Source organism: Platichthys flesus, chromosome 4 (assembly GCF_949316205.1).
Source record: "Platichthys flesus chromosome 4, fPlaFle2.1, whole genome shotgun sequence".
NCBI lineage: Eukaryota > Metazoa > Chordata > Actinopteri > Pleuronectiformes > Pleuronectidae > Platichthys > Platichthys flesus.
In genome coordinates, this window is record NC_084948.1 from 13,328,168 (window position 1) to 13,349,114 (window position 20,947).

Consider the following 20,947-nt stretch of genomic DNA (forward strand, 5'->3'; position numbering starts at 1 on the left):
TGTTTCCAGCAAGTGACACACACTCACCTTCACTTAGTGTTGTTTCAGTTAAGGCTGTTGTATGATCACAGTTTTTGACTCAGTTAATCAAACATAAAATTATACAAAGAATCCCTCAGCACAGCATGAGAGGTGGGGGCATTGCTGGCCACAAACATGAAGCTTACACTTATCAAATTGCATTGTACTGTATCAAATATATAGTTTATATAGTTTTGTTTTATTTCAGGCTCATAGGTTCATGTCCATATAAAAAAAAAACATAACAAAGGCCTGAAAGCCTGAAAGGTATTGTTTTGTATAATGTCATCAAATTGGGTCATATCGCATCGTATTATATCGTATTGTATTGTATTGTATTGTATTGTATCGTATTGTATCGTGTTGTATCGCATTGTATCGTATCCTATCATTTTGTATCATTGTTATAGTTGTTATAGTATATTATAGTTACTCATTGGTTTGTATCGAAATAAAAAAAAACAAACGAAGGCCTGAAAGTCGTCCTGTATTGAATTGTATTGTATCATGTATTGAATCGTATCATACTGTGTCATATCGCATCGTACCTTGTCGTATTCTATCATATTGTATGATTGTTACCGTTATAGTTTATATAGTTCAGCTTTATTTCACACTCATAGGTTCTTATCTGTGTAAAAAAAAAAAATAGAAATAGAGATGAATAAATGTCAAATGTATGACGTGTGAAGGGTGGGGACGTTACTTGCCACAAACATGTAGCTCGCACTTATTGTATAGTATCGTAGCATGTGGTACAGTATCGCTTCTCATCAACGCATGTTATATCGTACTGTGTCGTGACTTATTTGATCGTGTCGTGAAACCCGCTTGCCTCGTTTCCAATCAAAAGAATTCCACTGAACAAAATGTCCCTGAGGCTATAAACGCGTGAGCTTTACGAGGAGCACGTAGAGGCAGCACGGGGGGGGCGTTTCCATCTCTGCGTCTCTCCTGTCTGCTCAGCCGGATTCCTCCTCCTCCTCCTCCTCCTCCTCCTCTTCCCCCCTCTTCCTCCTCTTACTGCTCACCGCATCTCCTCCTCCTCCACCACCTGCCACAGCGAGCGACGCGGCGATGGAGATGATAACAGGACTGCAGAGAGAGAGAGAGAGAGAAGCATATGGTTTGTGAGAGGAGCGGCCGTTAGTGAGGACTGCTCAACTTGTTCCATCAACTACCACACAATCTTTTTTGGGGGGTCCTTCTATCCATCACTTCCCCGTGCGCGGCTCCGCTCCCTCCCGGTGTGCAGCTGTTCTCGTGCGGGGCTTGATTGCAGTAATACCTCCCCGACCGCGCACGCTCGCACTCACACGCGCTCACGGATCACCACAAGACAGCCCACCAAAGCTGCTCACAGGGAGGATATTGAATTAGACAAGTTCTTTCCAGTCGAAGAGGAGGACCGGACAGGACAGGAGGGGCCGGCCATCGGCTCTACTTTGCTTCCGTGTCTCCAGCCGGGCCCCACCAGGAGTCTGCTCTCCGTCTCCCGGTAAACGAGCCATGTCTGGACACACCGTGACCATCCCGGATGACGGGGCGTTCGCCAGCTTCAAGGCCGAGTGTCTGTCCGAGGAGGGCTGGAGAATGAGCTGCAACAAGGGAGGCATCACTGTGTGGACCCAGGGTCTGGAGGAAGGGAACTCCGTCCACAAAATTAAGGTGAGACCACTTTAAAGTCCACAGGTATGAAATATATCCCACTGTGAATCCACTCCAGGGGGGTGTTTTGCAGGTTCGCATTTAAAAAAAGAATTATGGATGATGTGGAAAAAAAGTTTATCGAGATAAACATTTTACAAATCGGTCAATATCCATAATTAGCATGATAGATGGTGTCACGTGGTGAATAGCAATATAATCATGATCATGATATAATGATAGTTATCACGATAAATAAGTTATCCTGATAATTACCCATATGGATAAGCAATATTTTGTGTCTAGCAATGTCCCTACTTGTCATGCTTTCCTGCATTTTGTCACTTATTTATTGTTTTTTTCATCGTTTATACAGATATCATTATAGATTATCATAATAATGTGACATGTATTATAAATATCACGTTAGTATTTCTTTTACGTTTAAAGAGTGACTTTTGCTGTTGAGTTGGGTTTTTAAATTCTTTAAGAACTAAGAATGACAAATAAGGAAACATTCTGAGGCAGATCAGATGTGTGATATGCCTCCCCACCAGGGGCGGGGCCATGGGGAGTGGGGGTGGATCTGATTGGCCCCTGAAGTGCATCTCTCCTGTCAGTAGTTTTTTATTTTTGAAATAAACTTACTCACACTTACTGACAATTAATATGTCAATATATTAAGATTTATTTCTAATATTCCACAAAATGTTTGAACAAGGAACTATTTAATAATAATATACAATGATGAATAATACAGAGCTAACAATACACAAGGATTGTGCCTCACTGAGTGAGGAGGTGTGCATGGGTTTTGAACATATAATTGTCCCTCTTGTTTAAAGGGGGGCCCCTTTATGGTCCCCGATTTAAGAAAAATCCAAGATCAGCCTCTGTTTCTGACAGTGCTTATATAAGCATTATAACAATATATATTAAACGTTTGTAATACACCTATTAATGGAAATTATATTGCGATAATTATTGATATTGTTTTATCCACCAGCCCTACTTAATCTAGTGCATTTCTATTGAGCTCTGTTACAAATATTCATAGGAAAAAGATTGAGGGCACGTTTGTGGGAACGTCTGACCAAACACACTGCGAAAGGGGAGAGATAAAACTCTGCTGTTTAATCACACTGGCAGAGAAGAACTCTAAATTCCCACATGATCCAAACTGCTGAAGTGCTTGAACCCCCCGCTCTTTGCTGCATCGCCCCATTGGAGCTGCCAAGGCTTCTCCCAACCACTAAAACCAGATTCCACAGTAACACAGTGATAGCGTGCTGTATGTGCTGTATGTTGTCACAATGTAAACACTGAAACAAATGGGGTGTAATGAAATGGTCCCAATCTAATGGTACCAGTGCAACTGTAGACTAATTTCCATGATCATAGTGTAGTGAGTACATCCCGTGTTAGACTCACTGGTAGAAATGTGTGTAGTGATCAGGTTGTGAATTACTGCCTGATACTTAATATAAGAAATGTCCTGCAGCGAGAGCAGGAGTCAGCCGCAGGAGGCAGGTTTCATTCTCCAGGGACACGTCATGAACCTCCACCAGGGAAGCTATGATCTGCAGCCATTAGCACGTCATTGTGGGTAGTGGATCATACATTATGTCAACTGCTGCACAATTAGATTTGCTATCCATTCAAAATTTGCAATTTAAAGATGCTATTTTGGGCCATGATAACTAAGGTGCACTAGTTCAGGTAAGAGTAGAGAGTAAACTTAATTATCTATGCAAACAGCAGCCGTGGCAGTTGGTGGCCACTGTGAATATTTGTCTTGGGAGTTTATGCATTAGCAGAGGAGCCACTTTAAGCCATTCGAAAACATTTTTTGCGTATCACCTAACACATAATATTTGACCACAGTCCTTAGTATTACTTTTTTAGATGGTGTTCTGGGACAGAGGCCCAGATGAAAACCAATTATTCACTTGAACTCTCAAAAGCACACTTATAAAAAACATTTCATTATCTCTGGTTGTTTGCATATGTTAAAATAAAAAGTTGAATACAACAAACATCCTCCTTTTAATTGTATACAAGAACCTAATTAAAATGATCAAACAAAATCAATTATTTAAAGGTTATTCATGTTTTGCCTCAGGTGCTCTGCCCATCCTTACCTGGCTTTTGTATTTAAAATGTTTAAATATCTACAGGACATTCATGCATACATGCATACTTGAATAAATGATGAAAGTTTAAGTTAAGTTCAGCAGAATCTGGGACCCACAGCCCTTTGGAGACTGTTAAAAGTAAAAGAATAAATACAAAAGACACAGCTATATCACACTTTCAGCTGCAGTTCACTATGACAGCACGCACGACACTCTAGCTTCTGCTGTCGGCCGGGACACTAACTGAAAATTGAGTGCGTTTCGTGGCTCAAGCTCTTGTCATGTTGTCAATTTCACTTGGGAGTCGGATTTGGCCTCGCAGCTGTCAGGTTTTTGGGAGGGTTTACTGATCTGAGCAAAGCTGAGCGTGTGATTACTTTCAGTTAGTTAGAAACAAACGCCTCCCTCCCATATTTAGAGACAGAAACTGGACACTTTCTTCTCTGTGTCAATGTGTGTGTTCGTGCTTTCCTGCTGGTGTACCCGGATCTGAGGCGCGTGAGTGAGCCACCAGGTGTTTACTTTGTAAAATAAAGTTGTGTGCATTTGTGTGTGTGCGTGCATGGGCGTGCGTCTGTGTGCATAGGGGTGTTATCTTTCTGTCCAGGGTCCGCAACAGCAGAGGGATTTTCTCCCCCCCCCCCCCCCCCCCCCCTGTCTTTATACATGTGAGGCAGGTGTTTTTTGTGTGTATGTGTTGCCTATCAGATTTGTGTGACTCAGCCATCATTTGCCTTGCGATTCCTCAGGCTATGTCCTGTGTGTGCTAAAGGAGAGGTGTGTAATAAAGAGAGTGCGCATGTGTTTGCGTGTTTGTGCTTGCAGAGGGTACTGTTCTGCTTATTCATGCTTTTTCATAAATGACAGGTGTGTTTCCTCAGCACAGCTTCTGTAAACATTAAAGTAGAAAGTGCACACACACACACACACACACACACACACATTTGGCGTCTGGGCGGGACAAAGAGCTATAATGTAACCGGCACTCTATCTTTATGTAAACATGACAGTTGCAGTAGCTTGACGCACCACTCATTTTCTCTATTTAAAGACTGACAATGCTTTTTCCACAGCCTTTCTTGCTGCCTCACTTTCTCTTTTCCTATATAGCGTTAATGGCGGTTTAGGAAAAACAAAACAACAACAACAACAACAGTGCACTATATCCAAATCAGAGAATGAGAGAGAGAACAGCCTGGCAATCGTCATTATCATCAGTGGTCTAATTATTATCTGCCTCATTATCATCGTAATCATCTCCACAGCCATATTCACCAATAATGGCTTTTATATCACAGTGTAATCACTGTGGTAATCAGTCACACTAACCATCATCATCATCATCATCATCATCATCATCATCATCATCACTGATATTAGAAATGCTAATAATCATAATGCTAAGAATCATAATGCTAGTAATAATGACAAATACAATGCCGATGATGACTGTGATGATGATGTTGATGGCGACAATGAGAATTTTCATCATCATCATCATCATCATCATCATCATCAATTATAACAACAACAATGACAATGATAATAATAATGGTTATTATCATTAATATCCACATGATGATGATGATGATGATAATAATATCTATTTTGTATTTAGCATTTATTGTCAGCAGATGACTCCACAAACACAATGTGTGTGTATATATATATGTGTGCTAGTAGTTAATAGTTTGACAAACTGTCAGATGGCTGCCACACACACACACACACACACACACACACACCGAATGAACACTCCTGGGTTTGCCCGCTCCCACGCTGACACAGAGGGATGCCTGGCTCTGATTCACACACACTCACCCCTCTTTATTAATTTTTTTCCTAATTGTCTCCCACGATCATGTATGAGCACCTGGGGGAGCAAATGATGAGAGTTGACAGGTAAGAGGGACAAAAGGATGGAGCGAAGAGAATCGCGGGGAGAGAACAAGAGTGGGCGAGACATGGAATGAGGCGGGTGGAGTAGGTGGGATGTGCAGGGGTCACAGGTCGTGGGCTTCTCCCTGTGTGGGCGGCCAGCACAGTGAATACATGCTCGAAGAAACAACTTCACAAACACTCTGTTTGTGTACCTGCGTTTTGTCTCCCCCCGTGTCTGACTTTTATAAACTCTCTTTCACCCCCATCTCTCCTTCCATCATCTGCTTAGTTTACTGAATTAGGGCCTAAACGAATTACCCACACATCTATTGAGCAGGCTTCATTCTGTCCTGGACGTCTTTTGCTCCCTTCTCTTCTCCTCTTTCATCTGTCACATTTGTTTCCATTCTTTCTCTTTCCACTGCACTGTTTATGTTTGTCTGTGGGTACAAGGCATCCAGTGCTCTCTCACAGATTTCAAATTTGATACCTTATGAATATTGATTATCTGTTTTAGAAGAACTCTGGCATATTTCATGTATATATTCATTTAAAAACCCAATCAAAGTGAAGACTTTATGTGTTTTTGTTGTTCCAATGTGGTGAGTTCATGTTGAAGATTCAGAAACAAGTATGTCATTTCATTGAAAGAACCGTGTTTCCTTCAGTCCTGCCTGAAGGATTCATCAGGCATTCTCTGCTTGTAATCTGTAATATCAACTTGCAGTGTTTCCCACTATTCCGTTCTCTTCCTCTCACACTCACCCATTCATTTCTAGGTAATGTTTTTAAACTATTCGGACTTTCTCACCCAGAAATGAAAAAAATGCACTACTCACCTCTGTGCCGATGGAGGGGTGGGTGAAGTGTTTGAGTCAACAAAACATTTTTGGAGTTTCAGGGGTTGACAGTGTTACAGCCAGATCAAATTCCATTGAAGTAAATGGTGATCAATTCCTCAAACGTAAAAACCAACTGGAAAGAGAACCTGATATGCCTCCACAATGCTCCTGTGGTGTCATCCAAGTATCAGTAATCCCACATTTTTGCCAAAACTAGGTAATTACATGTTTTTAGCCTAAATAATCCTCTGTCCTCCGGATCTGTTTACCTGGTTCAATCACAGTAGAAAATTAGTGAAATTTCATTCTTGGGTAAACTATGACTTTATTAGATTGTCATTGCATTCGCTGTGTCAGCTCTGCATCGGATGACTCAACAATCTCTAATCATATTTGAACAGTAAATGAGCTTGTCTCTGACACACAGATCTTTCCCCTGGACTTTCCATACTCATACTAACATTATATTAAAATACAATATATTAGTAGTCCTGCAATCAAAATTATTCTCTAAAAATGACTGATAGAAGTATAAATAGTAAAATACACATAAAAGAAGTAATTCTGCTGAAAGTGTATTAAAATTAGATGATATATTATTGGAGTATTATTCATGTATTAAAATGTATTTTGTAATTTTCATATTGTAGGCTTTATACACCTCTGTGGCCACTTATACATATATATAAAGTTACACCTGTACAGTACTAATCCAGACTAATACATTATCAATATACCTTTACAGAGATCACAATAATCAGATTATATTAACATCTTCAGAAAAAAATAATTGTGTATTACATTTTACACGTTAATTAATGAGGTTTAAGTTGATATATCATTCAGTCCTGTACAACAGCAGCAACTAGCCATTCATTAGCCTCTGCTAAACCAGGTCACATGCTTCAACCATTAACATCTGCGGTCAGTTTAGAGTCTCCAATGAACCTAACCCCAATCTGTAGGTCTTTGGACTGTGAGAGAAAGACTTGCAGACTAGTTTCATTTAAAACCTCTAAACTCCGAACGTGGGTTTGAAAGTATTTGTGAATGATTAATCTCTGTGACGCTTTTGCAACTAGATAAATATATTTTTGTGGCTTTCACAAAGCTCTGGTGAGAGAGAACACATTTTTGTCGTCTGTGTTAGCTCCTTGCTAATTGATGTGACCCCACACTGTTCTTCATGAACAGAAATTACATACATGTTTGTTTGTATAGAGCAGGGACGTGAGCTCCGATCATGAGATGTAAATGGGGCCAGATTTTAATGCCAGGTGTGAACACACCCACTTAGAGGTGTCCACTTGTCATTGGATAACAAAAACCACATGTTAGTACCACGTGTGTACATGGCCACTGTGTATTTACCGATGCATTTGGCTTTATTTGACCTTTGTGACCTTCTGCTTACCCGGATATTTGGAGCATTATACTTTCACACTTGACTCTTTGCTGCTCATGTGACTGAGCCATCTCATCTCTGAGTATGAATTACTGGAATCTAACGCATATTTTTAGATTTCTCTCCATAGTATGAATCAATGTCTGAGAGCAAAATCATAACTCATTCTACCTCTTCAGTAGAACCATTAATAAGATCCAGTGATTTGCTGGATTAATATATTAATGAGGTGATACATTTTAAATAATCTTATTCTGTTTCTTTGTCATATGGATTCAACTCTATTTTCCTGTTCCCTGATTCACATCTACTCGTTCTCTCTGAATGTTTTTGTGTTGGGACATCTTGGCTGTGGTGTAGCCCTGTGAGCTCTGTCTGTGTCTTAGGAACTTATAAATAAAGTTGATTTAAATGACAGGGGCTCAGCAGTGAGTGCATGTAGCTATAACACACCTAGTAACATTGGGTGCCATGTAGTTTGTTTTCTTATCCTACATTTGTCTTGCATTTATTCGTACAGCGAATTCGTAACAAAATGTCACATCATATGATGAATGTCACCTGCAAGAAAACTCCAGATATAAGAAACCTGCTACAAGTTTGTTGTTACTTTTCTTGAACAAGTGGAATCCAAATGGGTCAACTGACAATTCTAGTGTTTTCTGGTCCCAGAAACAATTAAACTTAATTTGGGTCTTTGCCTGAAGCCTTTTTATAAATGTTTTTTTTTGTGAGTTTTCCATTCTCACAGTTGCGCTTCATTCCCTTTAGTATGACATCATTCCCAAATTGCCTCACTCCCCTGCTGACCTACGCTCACTTTACATGTTAACAACAAACACCATCACTATAACCATCACCATTTAGACCATCACTACTTTGTGTTTGTGCAGCAGACAGACACAGGAAGTGACATAACAACCCCCCGACACTGACGTCGGCTCTTATCACCACAATTATCTCGGCACACTCGTCGGTGTCTTCTAAGTGGGTAACATCTTTTTCTGATGTCGACACTTCACACCTTGGAAACAGATGACCAATAGCAGCAACAGAGTAGGCAGTTGGCCAATCAGAGCAGACTGGGCTTCATAGGGAGGGGGGCCTCAAAGAGACATGAACTAAAATCATTTCAGTCAGGCTGAAAAGAGGAGCTGCAGCAATGGACAGTCTGAGGAAAGTGTGTTTTCTGAACATTAGAGCATTTCAACATTTAAAAGTAATAACCCAAATTAAAATGAATGAATATGAACACATGTCTCCTCTAAGTTGCTCTGATTCATATCTGAAGGAGCTCTACAGTTAACACCTTAAATTGCAAGCGCATTTCTCCATATGTGCAGCACATGATATTTTGCAAGCTTTTGGTATGGATGTGACTGAGAGAAGACCTCCTGTTTCAACAATGGTAAACCCAGTGTAGTGTGAACACGATGATCATCTTCTCAAATTAAGCCCACGGGGAACACAGGAAACATGATGGTACAGGCGGAGCTTCAAACCTTCTGAACTGATTTGTGATGGGAGTTCAAATCCATCTGGGACAGACGAGCTCCATCCATTTCTTTCTCATTTACTCTTTTTCTCCGACTCGGTTTTTCGGCCGATTCTCTGGCCGCTCACTTGCTCTTTTTGTTTGTGACTCTAAATCTCCATAGCTTTGTCCTATCATGTCTTTACCTCTCTGCGACTCTCCCTCCTCTTCCACCTTGTTGTTATTATTAAGACTACTGTTATTATTTAAACCCCCTGATAATTGTAACTGTAGTAACAACTTGACTCTAGGGCTGCAGACCGCTCTTTACATGGCCTGTGTATGTACACTGCCATCTACTCCAACCCTTGCAGAGGCATGAGTCCCCATGGTTTCATTAACAAGCTGTGTGACAAAACTACACAAGACTAGTTCCATATCAACACATATGGAGATAAACAGCTAAATCCACAGAGAGTTAAAATATATCCCTATACTTTACTTTAAGATTTCTTGAGGTAGACTTTTTGACCCAAAATGGTCGCCAGTGTACTTCCACCTACATTCATTTTAGATATGTAGCTTGAATCTGGGTTGCAGCTGGACATGGTTCAATCTCATTTCTGGTTTTAAACTGTACATATCCTAATCCCTTTGTCCAAAGCAAGGGACCTATCACTGTTTGAGCAGCCAGACCTTCAGCTTCCCCTTTACTCTCATAACTGTGTGTTTGCGCATGTGTGTGAATGTGTGTTTGTCTCTGTCCTGTTCTGAATGTGTTGTTTTCCATTTAAGAGCTCAGGTCTAGCTAGTAATGACTCATATGTGGTCCATGGTCTGCCTCTAGAACAACTTCTCCATCTCTCTACCTCTTTCACACACGCACGCACACACACACACACACACACATACACACACACACACACACAAACGCACACTCTGCTCTCAGACACTGACACTCTCCAGCCATCTGATGTCTAATCATTTTACACATCACTTGCCTTATCTGTCCTATTCTGAGTGTGTGCAGAATCCTTCCACACTTATATTTACATACTTCCTCTAAATTCATTTATTTGGTTTTGCATATCAGATCAAGCGTGGATGTTGACTTTGTGCTGGGGTGGTTTTTGTTCGCTCTTACCTTTGTCAGCGTGAATAGCAGCAAACTCTGTAGTTCTCCTCAACACTGGCACAGCACTTTACTATGAACTTAAGGCATAGAGCTGCATTAAAATTCAATGGATTTTCCTGCTGCATAGCCTGCATTGGTTATATTGTAAATACATATTCAGCAAAATAAGCAAGTCAATTCAGCTGTGTTAGCTCTTTGTAGTTTCTTCTTCATTGCCTGACTAAAACCACTTCTTTTTCTGTCTCTCAGTGTCGGATGGTGTGCAAGGACGTGTCAGCTGAGACCATGTACGACGTGCTCCATGACATCGAATATAGACGGAAATGGGACACAAACGTCATAGAGACTTTCGACATCGGGAAACTCACGGTCAATGCGGATGTCGGTTACTATTCATGTATGTGGTACACTCACGTGTAAACATATGCTGCACATACTGTTTACGTCAGTCCTCGGCTCACTAATTGCATTTGGGCCTGTGAAGGGAAGCAGATACACACAAGTGCATTTTGATCCACAATGTTGAGTTCACCAGATTTATCTTTTTAATTTACAGGGAAGTGTCCAAAACCTCTTCAGAACCGTGATGTCATCACACTTCGTTCCTGGCTGCCAATAGGGAAAGATTATATCATCATGAACTACTCCGTCAAACATGTTGTGAGTATAACGCACACACACACACGTTGCACACACTCCCCCGGGGTTTTGCATTTATGGCACTCATGAATTCATGGAACATGGCATACCTACACCAAGGCCCAAAAAGCCTCAAATTATTCTTTGAAGAAAATGTGAAAATGTAAAAACATAATAATAATTCACATAAACATGCAATTTTTAAAGAAAGTCCTTAATTCCGGGATCACATTGAGTGAACTTTTATCCTGTGTAGCTTAAGGGCGTTGTGCTGCAATGTGCTGCACTTTGGAAAGGTAGCAAAACAAAACTGTGTGCGTTAGCCATTTAACAGTCTACTCAAGTGGAACCAGTGCATCCAGAGGGGAACTGGAGAGACAATTTGGCCCCTTACCAGAGTGTAAATGTACCTCCTGCATTTGATTAATTTACCTCGGGAAATGATAGCTATAGTGTGACTGGCAATGCTTTAACTTAAGTGTTGGATCATATTATGTAATTCAGTTGAATATGTGTGCATTTTTAGTTCAGCTTACATTCATGCTCTTTAAGAATTTGAGTAATTTCACTAAAAAAAGGTCAGTGAGAGAAAACCGACTGATTAGAGAACACTGCGACACTAACCCCAACCCTTTATAATGGCATTAAGCAGTGAAAATGCATTTCACAGTGTTGTGGACAGCTTGTTTTGTACAACCAATGGGTATTAAATGCACTATCACTAAGACAATGTAAAACTGCAAGTCCTCATGACTGAGAAGTCTGACACTGTCCAACTTATATGATAGATCAATTATCGAGCAATTGCCAATTGATTTTCTAAGAACAATAAGTTAATCAAGGAACCGTGTTAGCTCTTTCTCTCTGGCCCTGTCCCCCCGTCTTCTATCTCTCCTCTTTTTGCATGTCTCGTTTTTCTTTTACTGCTCTGTCTTTCTTGGTTTTCCTTTCACAGTCTTCTTTTCCTCCTTTCCCGTCTCTGTTCCTCAATCCCATTTTCCTTCACTATTATCGTGTTTACAGAAGGATAAGACCTCTCATGTGACTGCTGGCTGTTGACTTCCGTCTCGCCTTCCGCATTCCTGCATCAATAAGTGGTTAGAAACATAATAGCGCGTGTGTGTGTGTGTGTGTGTGTGTGTGTGTGTGTGTGTGTGTGTGTGTGTGTGTGTGCGTGTGTGTGTGTGTGTGTGTGTGTGTGTGTGTGTGTGTGTGTGTGTGTGTGTGTGTGTAAACTGGGTTGTGTGTTCCATACGAGTGTGCATGACTGTGTGTGATTAGCCAAGGTCACTCTTGATAGTCAGTAGTACCTGAGAGCTTGACTTGTGAAGCGCAGCTCAAGGGGATACTCAGTGGAGTGTTGAGTTTGTGCATCCACTGCCAGGAGTCAGCCCACTTGTCCTGTATCTGACTTTACATTCTATAATCTCTCGTCCATGATTATTTAAGCTTGACAGGTTCGAAAAAGCACCTTTATGACCCAGCTGCCATTGTTTCCGGTATCTTTAATTTGCTCCATTGCTAAATCTTCCATTGGACAATGGGCATATTGTTATACTCTAATTAATTCTGGGCATGTGAGGCTTATATGTTTATGTAAGTGCTACAGCTAACCACTGCTCTATCAGCTGATCTGTTGAGTACCTTTCTTTAAGCCACAGTGACAGCATGGCTGCAGAGATGCAATGCCACAACTGGTCCACTACTTTGTTCCATTCTGAAAGTATTACAACCACTAGTGGGTGGATAATTACGTTTTGTATAGCCAATTATAGTCAGAAGAGGCCTGTTGACGTAAACTTTCCCTATAGAGAGAGAATCAAGTAATTTTTGTATGATCAAATACTTTGGTTTTTGGCCAAAATACCTGCCAAATGCATACTAACATGCTTAACTATGGTGATCTTGTTAAACATAAGATTTAGTCAGCATGCTAACACTCTAATCAATGGGTTAAATATCATACCTGCTAAACTTCATCACGCTAGCAGTGTCGTTTTTAGCATTAGCATGTGAGCATGTGAGCATGGTATACTATGGTAAACAGCATAAACATTACATGTACCTGCAAAACCTCTTTATGCTAGCATTGTCATTCTTCGCATGCTAGCATTACTGATACTTCAACTTTCCCTCAGTCATGCCTACAAACAAATCCTCTGCTTTAGCTCAGCCAAGTGAATACAGAGTTTCCAAAAAATGTTACAAACACTTTTACAAAATCTTTCAGGAGAAATTCCTACAATGGAACCTATTGGTTAAGAAGTGTAGGTGCCTCAGCTGTGAGTCAAATAGCAGGAAAAGATAAGTTATCTGATGTTCTCCTCTAATAACAGGTCATTAGCTGATCTGTGGGATTGGTGCCTGTCCCAATTAGCGCAGGCTAACCAGTACTGCAATTTACAGTCATGAATAATATTCTTAGATATGTAGTCAAATGAGCTGGCTGCTGGGAATAGTGGGCTAACGCTTGCCTGTGCTGCTTTGTAACTCACAGGGTTTAGATTGGACTGGATTTGCATTAGAAATATGACTGTGAAGCAGAAAATCAGCTTGACCGGCAGCTTAAAAACTGCACAAGAATCCCCCTTGAATTCCAGTGCTGACTCTGCACACCCTTTATATGTTAGGGTAAATGTTCACAAAGAGCTCAAGACAAAGTTCTGAAGATCGTGTTAGCTACATAAAGCAGGTATTAAAAATGGCTGTTTTTATGCAGCAGGGATTTCGGAATATTTGTGCTTGAGGTTGAATATGTGTATTATTTGCATTAACTGATGGATTACTTTAGCTATAATGTATGAAAGTTAATCAATAAATTGAATAGGAAAATGTACAGAAATTAAGATTTTCCAGTGTTCTTTGTTCTGATCGAGGACACGTCTGAGAGATAACCAGGTTGCTGGTAGATGCAATGCGCAAGGATGATGAATTATGTGTGTTGTCTCTCCAGAAATACCCTCAGAAAAAGGACATTGTGCGAGCTGTGTCCATTCAGACTGGCTACATGATCCAGAGCCAGGGGCCCAAGGCCTGTACCCTTACGTACATGGCCAACATAGATCCACGAGGTAACAAACACGCACACACACACATACACACTTTTCTCTCAATGGCATAATGCATTCCCCAGCCCCTTATCCTAACCTTAATGATCACACCTACAGTAAATGCCCAACCCTAACCCTTCACCTAAACCCAATTTTATCCCTAACCCTAAAACCGAGTCCTCAAACAGCCCTTTGAATTTATGAAGACCAGCCAATATGTCCTCACAAAGTCACAATGTCCTCACAATGAATTGGCCCTCATAACTATAGACATATGGACACACACAGTTATCAGCATGCAAGGATAAAACTCAGACTAAAATCACAGAAAGACTGAACACACACACACACACATTCAGGTGCTTGACACACGATCAAACTTCTAATGAATGATTCATTCCCCTGCCTTTATGTCAAAATGAGTTGTCATAGTAACCATATGAAGGACTCTCTCAATCTGTCCCTCTTCCTCTCCTCTCTCCCTTCTTTCTTATTGGTCTCATTTTCTATTCATTACTCCATGTCTCTTTTTCTCCATTTAATTCACTTCTTCACTGTCATTCTTTTGCATACGAGTGCTTATTGTGCAAATTTCTTTAATCACTCATTTGTAGAGTGTGTGTATTATTGTGCGTTTCTGTGTGTGTTTGAGTGTGACGTTTGTTCAGAGCTTCACTTTGATCCCAGATGACGTGACATGCAGTAAAGCAGCCTTTAAATCCTTATTTTATATCTCCCCCATCCTCCTCTTCCTTTTTTCCTCTGACTGTCTTCTATTCTCTCTCAATTCCTCTCTCTCTCTCTCTCTCTCCTTCTGCTCACTCTGTCTCTTTTTGCAGGTTCATTACCCAAGTGGGTTGTCAACAAGTCTTCTCACTACCTTGCTCCTCGCGTAAGTAATTTGCAGATCGACGCAGATTCAGAGCGTTTTGTGCGTTTGTCAGTGTGTTAATCCACAGACACTGGGTTCAGGTTAAACACAGCACAGAGGCTGCCACGAGGAGAAACATGCAGAGTTTAAATATAGGTTAAATATGCATTCACACATTCAACACATACAGGTTATTGCAGTTGTTTGCTGTAACCTATGTATGCACATTTGTGGAAATAGGGCAAAGACTCTCCTGAGAAAGGCAGACGGCATCCTGGGAGAAATCCCTTTACGATGGAGTGAAAAAATAGAAACTCAGTGAGACGTATAAATCCCACTGAACATAACCACGCTGATGACTTCAATACATAGACTGTATATTAGGACGACAGTTAACCAAAAGTGAAGCCAGAGCATCTTGATCACCACCTGGTGGCTGGCTGCGGTACCTCTTAAACCCTGCCACCACAATGTCAGTGGAAATGAATTTTAAGTGTAGAATTCTAAGTACACTTCAAATAAATTCAAATATTGATTTTTTTTTGTCATAGGTAGTTCTTATCACACTGCTGTTGGTTCCAGTGTAAATTTTTAACCAGTAAGTTTGGTTTTGATAAGCTATTTGATGCCGCCCTCAAAGACCTAGGTGAAACGTCATGATTGACAGCTGAGTCTGACTTGTTATTGGTCGAGCGTGTGTATCGAGGGGACGTCCACACCAAGGATCCATCCCCTGATTGCTACTGTCCTGACTTTGGGGCCAAATGTGAAAAATGGCCGCATGCTTATACGGGATATTTTATCTTCCTTTCTGTATTGTGGGAGGAAGTGAGATGCGTCTTCCATCTTGATACAGAGTCTATACTTGAATATAATAAATATTGGAAGAATCTTTTGTTTATCATTCACAATTCATAAATAAATGATTGCTCCTGTACCTTTGATGCTCTGAGGAATGTGTGAAGGGCTCTGTATGTCCATGAGGCATTTCACAAGGTCCCCAACCAATAGTTCCCTTCTGATATTCATCTTTATTCTTTTTTCTATATGTGACATTTTATCTCTTTAGGATTATATAATTGTCGTTTTTTATCCATCTCCTATTGTATAGATCAACTATGTTGAGTTTTTAGTTCAATCCCCCTCATGTCAGTGTTGACCAAACATTTAAATTGGCAAAACATTTAAGTGCTAATTATTCCTGGTGATCACTGACATTATTTCTTTTTCTGTTTCTCTGTTGAACTTGTTCAGCATCATTGCAGATCTGTAATACAATTTAAAAAAAAATGTCATTCCCTCTAGGCAATGAAGAAGATCAACAAAGCCTGTTTGAAGTATCCGGAGTGGAAGCAGAAACACAACCCTGGGTTTAAGCCCTGGCTCTACCCTGAGCAGACTACATTACCCAGCATCCCACTCTCTGAGCTCAGCATCCAGCGTGCAGAGAGCCTGGAGAATATTGATGAAAGCTCACTGGCCGAGACTCAGGAGAGAGAAGACAGCGACTAACGCACACGCACACACACACACACAAACACACACACTCATGCATATACTTGCATACGCAGATATACTGACAGTCACATGTATGTAAGCACTCATGCACACAGACCAACTCATACTTCACCTTCTTGATCCCATGCTTTCATACATTATATATAAACACACACATTTACAGTCATGCATCATAGATGCACTTACATCACAAACCCACCCTTCCACTCAAAAGGGGCTGCAAGACTTATGTGATTTCTATATCAACATTTTCTAATCAAGGCCTATGCAGATTTTCAGAGTAAAAATACTGTATAGTATATTCATTAAGATTCACTGATGTAATTGAATCTTCTTTTCTCCTGGGAAAACACTGGTGCAACCCCTAATGGGGATGTATACAGTAAGAACAAACTTATATAGACAAATGGATACAGACACAAACACACACACGCACACTCACACACTGTTCATTGAAACTAAATATATGCTCTCAGACATGCCCGTGTTGCCTCCCTGGCACTCATGTTTCTCTGTCACATTTTGTAAGCACATGATAAATATGCAGGTGTGAAGAAGGCAGCTGGAACATCAAACCCTAACCTGCAACACCCATCTCACAAACACACACACACGCACACAAATTCACACACATACAAATATACAGATTTTACACTCACACGTACTGTCTGCTCCCTTATTTGAGAGATGTATGAATGTATGTAGAGTTTAAAAATTCAATACAGATTCCTACGAAAGTTTTCAAATTTCAGTGTTGGTCTGAGTATTTTTTTCTGTTTGTGTGTGTTTGACGTGTGTGTCTGTCTGACGGCAGATTTACATGGTTCTGATGTTGCTGATGCTAAAATAAGCGTGATGGTTCCTTAATGGTCAATCTCTCATTCGCACACACATTCTTGGATAGTGAGGTACAGTACAAATCCATTGATTTTAAATCCATACTGCAGAACAGCGAAAACTACTATGACGTGCAACCTATTGATTGGATGGTTTTTCACTCTCTGGCACTTGTGCATGTGTGTTTGCCTGATTTAAGTTGCACTATGCGCTCTTGCATATGTGTATGTTTCCACATCATATGCACACATGCAGGGGCCTCAATCAGAATTAGATGTCCCCCAAACTGTTGGCATGGCAAATTTGGGATCGCACGGAAGAGAGAGACACAGAGACAAGATTTTGCATTTCACAGCAGAAGTGACCTAATGCAATGTTTCCTCCACTACCTCCATAAGTAGAATAAGAGTGAGAGAACATATATAGTAAAAGCAGCATGTGCACAGCGGCCACAATTTCCCTTTTCCTGTGATGAGCTAATTGGTCTTGTATGACACACACAATCAGAAACAGCAATGTGGGTAGACCCTCTGACTGAAAGCTGCAATGAACACATTGAATGCAGAGAAGCTGAGGAAAACGGACCAGGATGCTTTCAGTCTGACTCAGTAAGAGGAGATCTGGACCTTTAACGTTGTTGCTTGAAATTTTTTTTTCCATGTCTGCCTCTTCACTTCCGCCCCTGCCTTTGCACCAGCTAATAAAGAATGAATGAGGCAGGTACGTTTCTGTGAGAGATGCACAAAGGCACGAGGTGTACTCAGGCTCTGGGGCTTCTGCCATCTGTATTGGCCGTTTGTCTCTTTGCCTTTGGATATAACCATCAATCCATCCTCAGAGTCTTAATGAGGCTTCACTCTCGGCCGTCATCATTCTGTGCAGGTGTGTGTGTGAGTGTGTGTCCCAGTGGCATCCCTATATTGTCTCCCACCCGCCCCCGCAGCAGGAGGAGACATGTATGCCACATGACGGCCAACATCCCTCTGTATGGGTTTCCTGCATATGTGTCACACTGCCGCCCCCACAGCAACCCGGCCCACCAGGGCTGAGAGCCTGGTGATGACTCATCACCACCCCACCTCCTCCACGCTTTCCTCCTCCCTCCCTCCATCTTCTGTGTTCTCCCCCGTCTCTCCTGTTGCCCCTTTATCATCTGCTCTTCATCCTTTGCTCGATGTCTCTGCCTGCCTTCTTTCTTTACCTCTTCCTGTTCCAATCTCTTCATCAACATCCATTCTTCATCCGCTCCTCATCCACGACCCATAGTCCTCTATGCTTAATTGCACTCTTCCCTTCCCCTCCATCTCCTCTCTTCCTCTTTCCACTCTTCCTTTTCCCTTCTCTCACTCTAAACAATTTGTAGTCCTGTACTCATTTGTTGCCGACCCGTCTCAGTTTTATCTCCTCAGCAGTCTCTGCCTTACTCATTTATTGCTCCTTTTGTTTTTCTTTCACACACACACACCTTTCTCACAACTATACCTCTTCTTCCCTGTAATTACTTTTAGCTCAGACTCTCTTCCTCCAGCTCCTTTCCCTAAACTAATCTCCACGGCCCAGTTCCTGATCTTTACTCTAGGTCAGAAGTAAAATGGTTAACAGCACTGCCAAGTCACAGAGGCAGTGTATTGTTCATACAGGCTGCCCAGTAGGACCCTTGGCTGCAGCATTGAATCACAAATGTGACACACACACATATATGCTTTCTTTCATTCATGTAAACTCCCGAATGGGATGAAGTGGTTCATAAATGTTATAGTCTTCTGATACTTCATGATTTACAGTATTTCTCTGAGGCTATGGTTGATCTACCTTATATCCAACTCGCAAACTCTCTGAGGGTGAACAGTGCCCTCTTCTGGTTTTAATGGGACCCTACAACTGAGAAATCAGCAGCCGCATAGAGGTGCCACATCACTGCCACCGCAACAGAGAGGAAATGATCTATATTCATAGTCATAGTGAAGACTAGATTGTTCTCAAGATTATACCTGTTCATACCATCTGTTGGGCTCACGGACTTGACAGGAAGACATTCATTTCTTATTCAGCTTATATACTCCACTATCAAGAGGGCAACAATATGAGATTTATGAATGAGATTTTGTGATTTTACATAATCAGTGACTAATAAATTTACCCAGGGAGCTTTAAAAACTCTGTTCAAATCATATAATATAAGTTTAATATTACGTAGTGTCACTACACATATAAGTTTACACTGATGGCCCTCTATTGGAAATGATAGATACATTTGCACATGTATTGTATATAATCATCGTATGTACAGCTTTCGTTGTTTACTCAGGGCATGTATAGGTCTTAACAAAATAACACACTCCAATAAACAAAAGGCCTCGGAAGTGCTGATTTTATGATATTTATTGAATGTTTTTCTGTTTTTAAAGTAACATTATGTGGTTGAGAGACTAATAATATTAATAAAATGATAATAATAATAAATTTTATTTGTATAGCACCTTTCATTCAAGTGTTTAAGGCACAATACAGATAAGTAAAACATGTTAATAAAAATAAAAAACATGTTTACAAAAATAACAACATGTTAAAAATGTAAGTAAGACAGAACATGTGACAATGACATTTTAAAGAAAAGGAAATAAAAAATCAAAATAAATTTAAATGTGCATAAAAACAGAAAAGAAAGAAAGTGAGTAAATTATTGGCTGAAAAGCAATGTACAGATGTGTATCATCTGCATTACTATGGATACAAACATTGTGCTCTCTCATTATGTACAGTGAGACTAATAAAAGTCAGAGGAAGGTCCCCTGTGCAACCCCCAAACAGCTGTTATAGAACTTCCTCCCTTGAATGTATGTTTTGATCATAGGACACTGTCAGACAGACCAACCAACTTCTCTACACGATAAGGATGTGGCGGTCAATTGTAGCAAAAGCAGCACTCAGGTCAAAGAGGAATAGAATTACAATCTTGTTTTCATCAGAGTTTAGTCTGAGGTCACTGATTATTTTAGTAAGTCCAGTTTCAGTGCTGTGATGGGCTCTAAAGCCAGTCCATAACTTTATTTGCAGTGTAGAGTGTGATGGGGCACACAGTATTTTTAGTCCCATTTATCAGTGTTTCAATCTGTGAAATCACATTAGAGGCAAACACTGTTGCTGCTGTTTCCACAGTAGTAAGGTAAAACAACACCTCAAGTCAAGTTTGTGTTTAACAGAAAAACTATGAAACTTGAATTAATAATTCTTCAAGTTCAGTTTTCTGTCTTTTGTCCAGACTGGTTTCCCCTTATTCTTTAAAGCGTACATCAAGTGAACTCTGAAGAATCCCATGCTCTTATAATAGTGTGCCAATAGAGATTTAATACTTTTTAATTTTCTGCCATAACCCTTAAAAGTTTAAAACACGAATGGAATGGAAAGTTTCCCCAGGCACGTGTCCTTTAAAGCCCTCGGTGTGATCTGTCAGTGAGTCGGAGGGATCAGTCAGTGGGGCAACAGGCAGTT

The 20,947-nt window shown here is 40.6% G+C and overlaps 1 protein-coding gene across 1 annotated transcript; it reads left to right on the forward strand.

The window, feature by feature from the left end:
- Nucleotides 1–1,037: 1,037 nt before the first annotated feature.
- stard10 (StAR related lipid transfer domain containing 10) lies at nucleotides 1,038–17,369 on the forward strand. The gene is made up of 6 exons (XM_062386542.1): nucleotides 1,038–1,689; nucleotides 10,790–10,937; nucleotides 11,097–11,200; nucleotides 14,133–14,250; nucleotides 15,069–15,121; nucleotides 16,406–17,369. Exons 1-6 carry the CDS (start codon nucleotides 1,531–1,533, stop codon nucleotides 16,610–16,612), a joined length of 789 nt encoding a protein of 262 aa, XP_062242526.1. The 5' UTR covers nucleotides 1,038–1,530; the 3' UTR covers nucleotides 16,613–17,369.
- The last annotated feature ends 3,578 nt before the right edge of the window (nucleotides 17,370–20,947 follow it).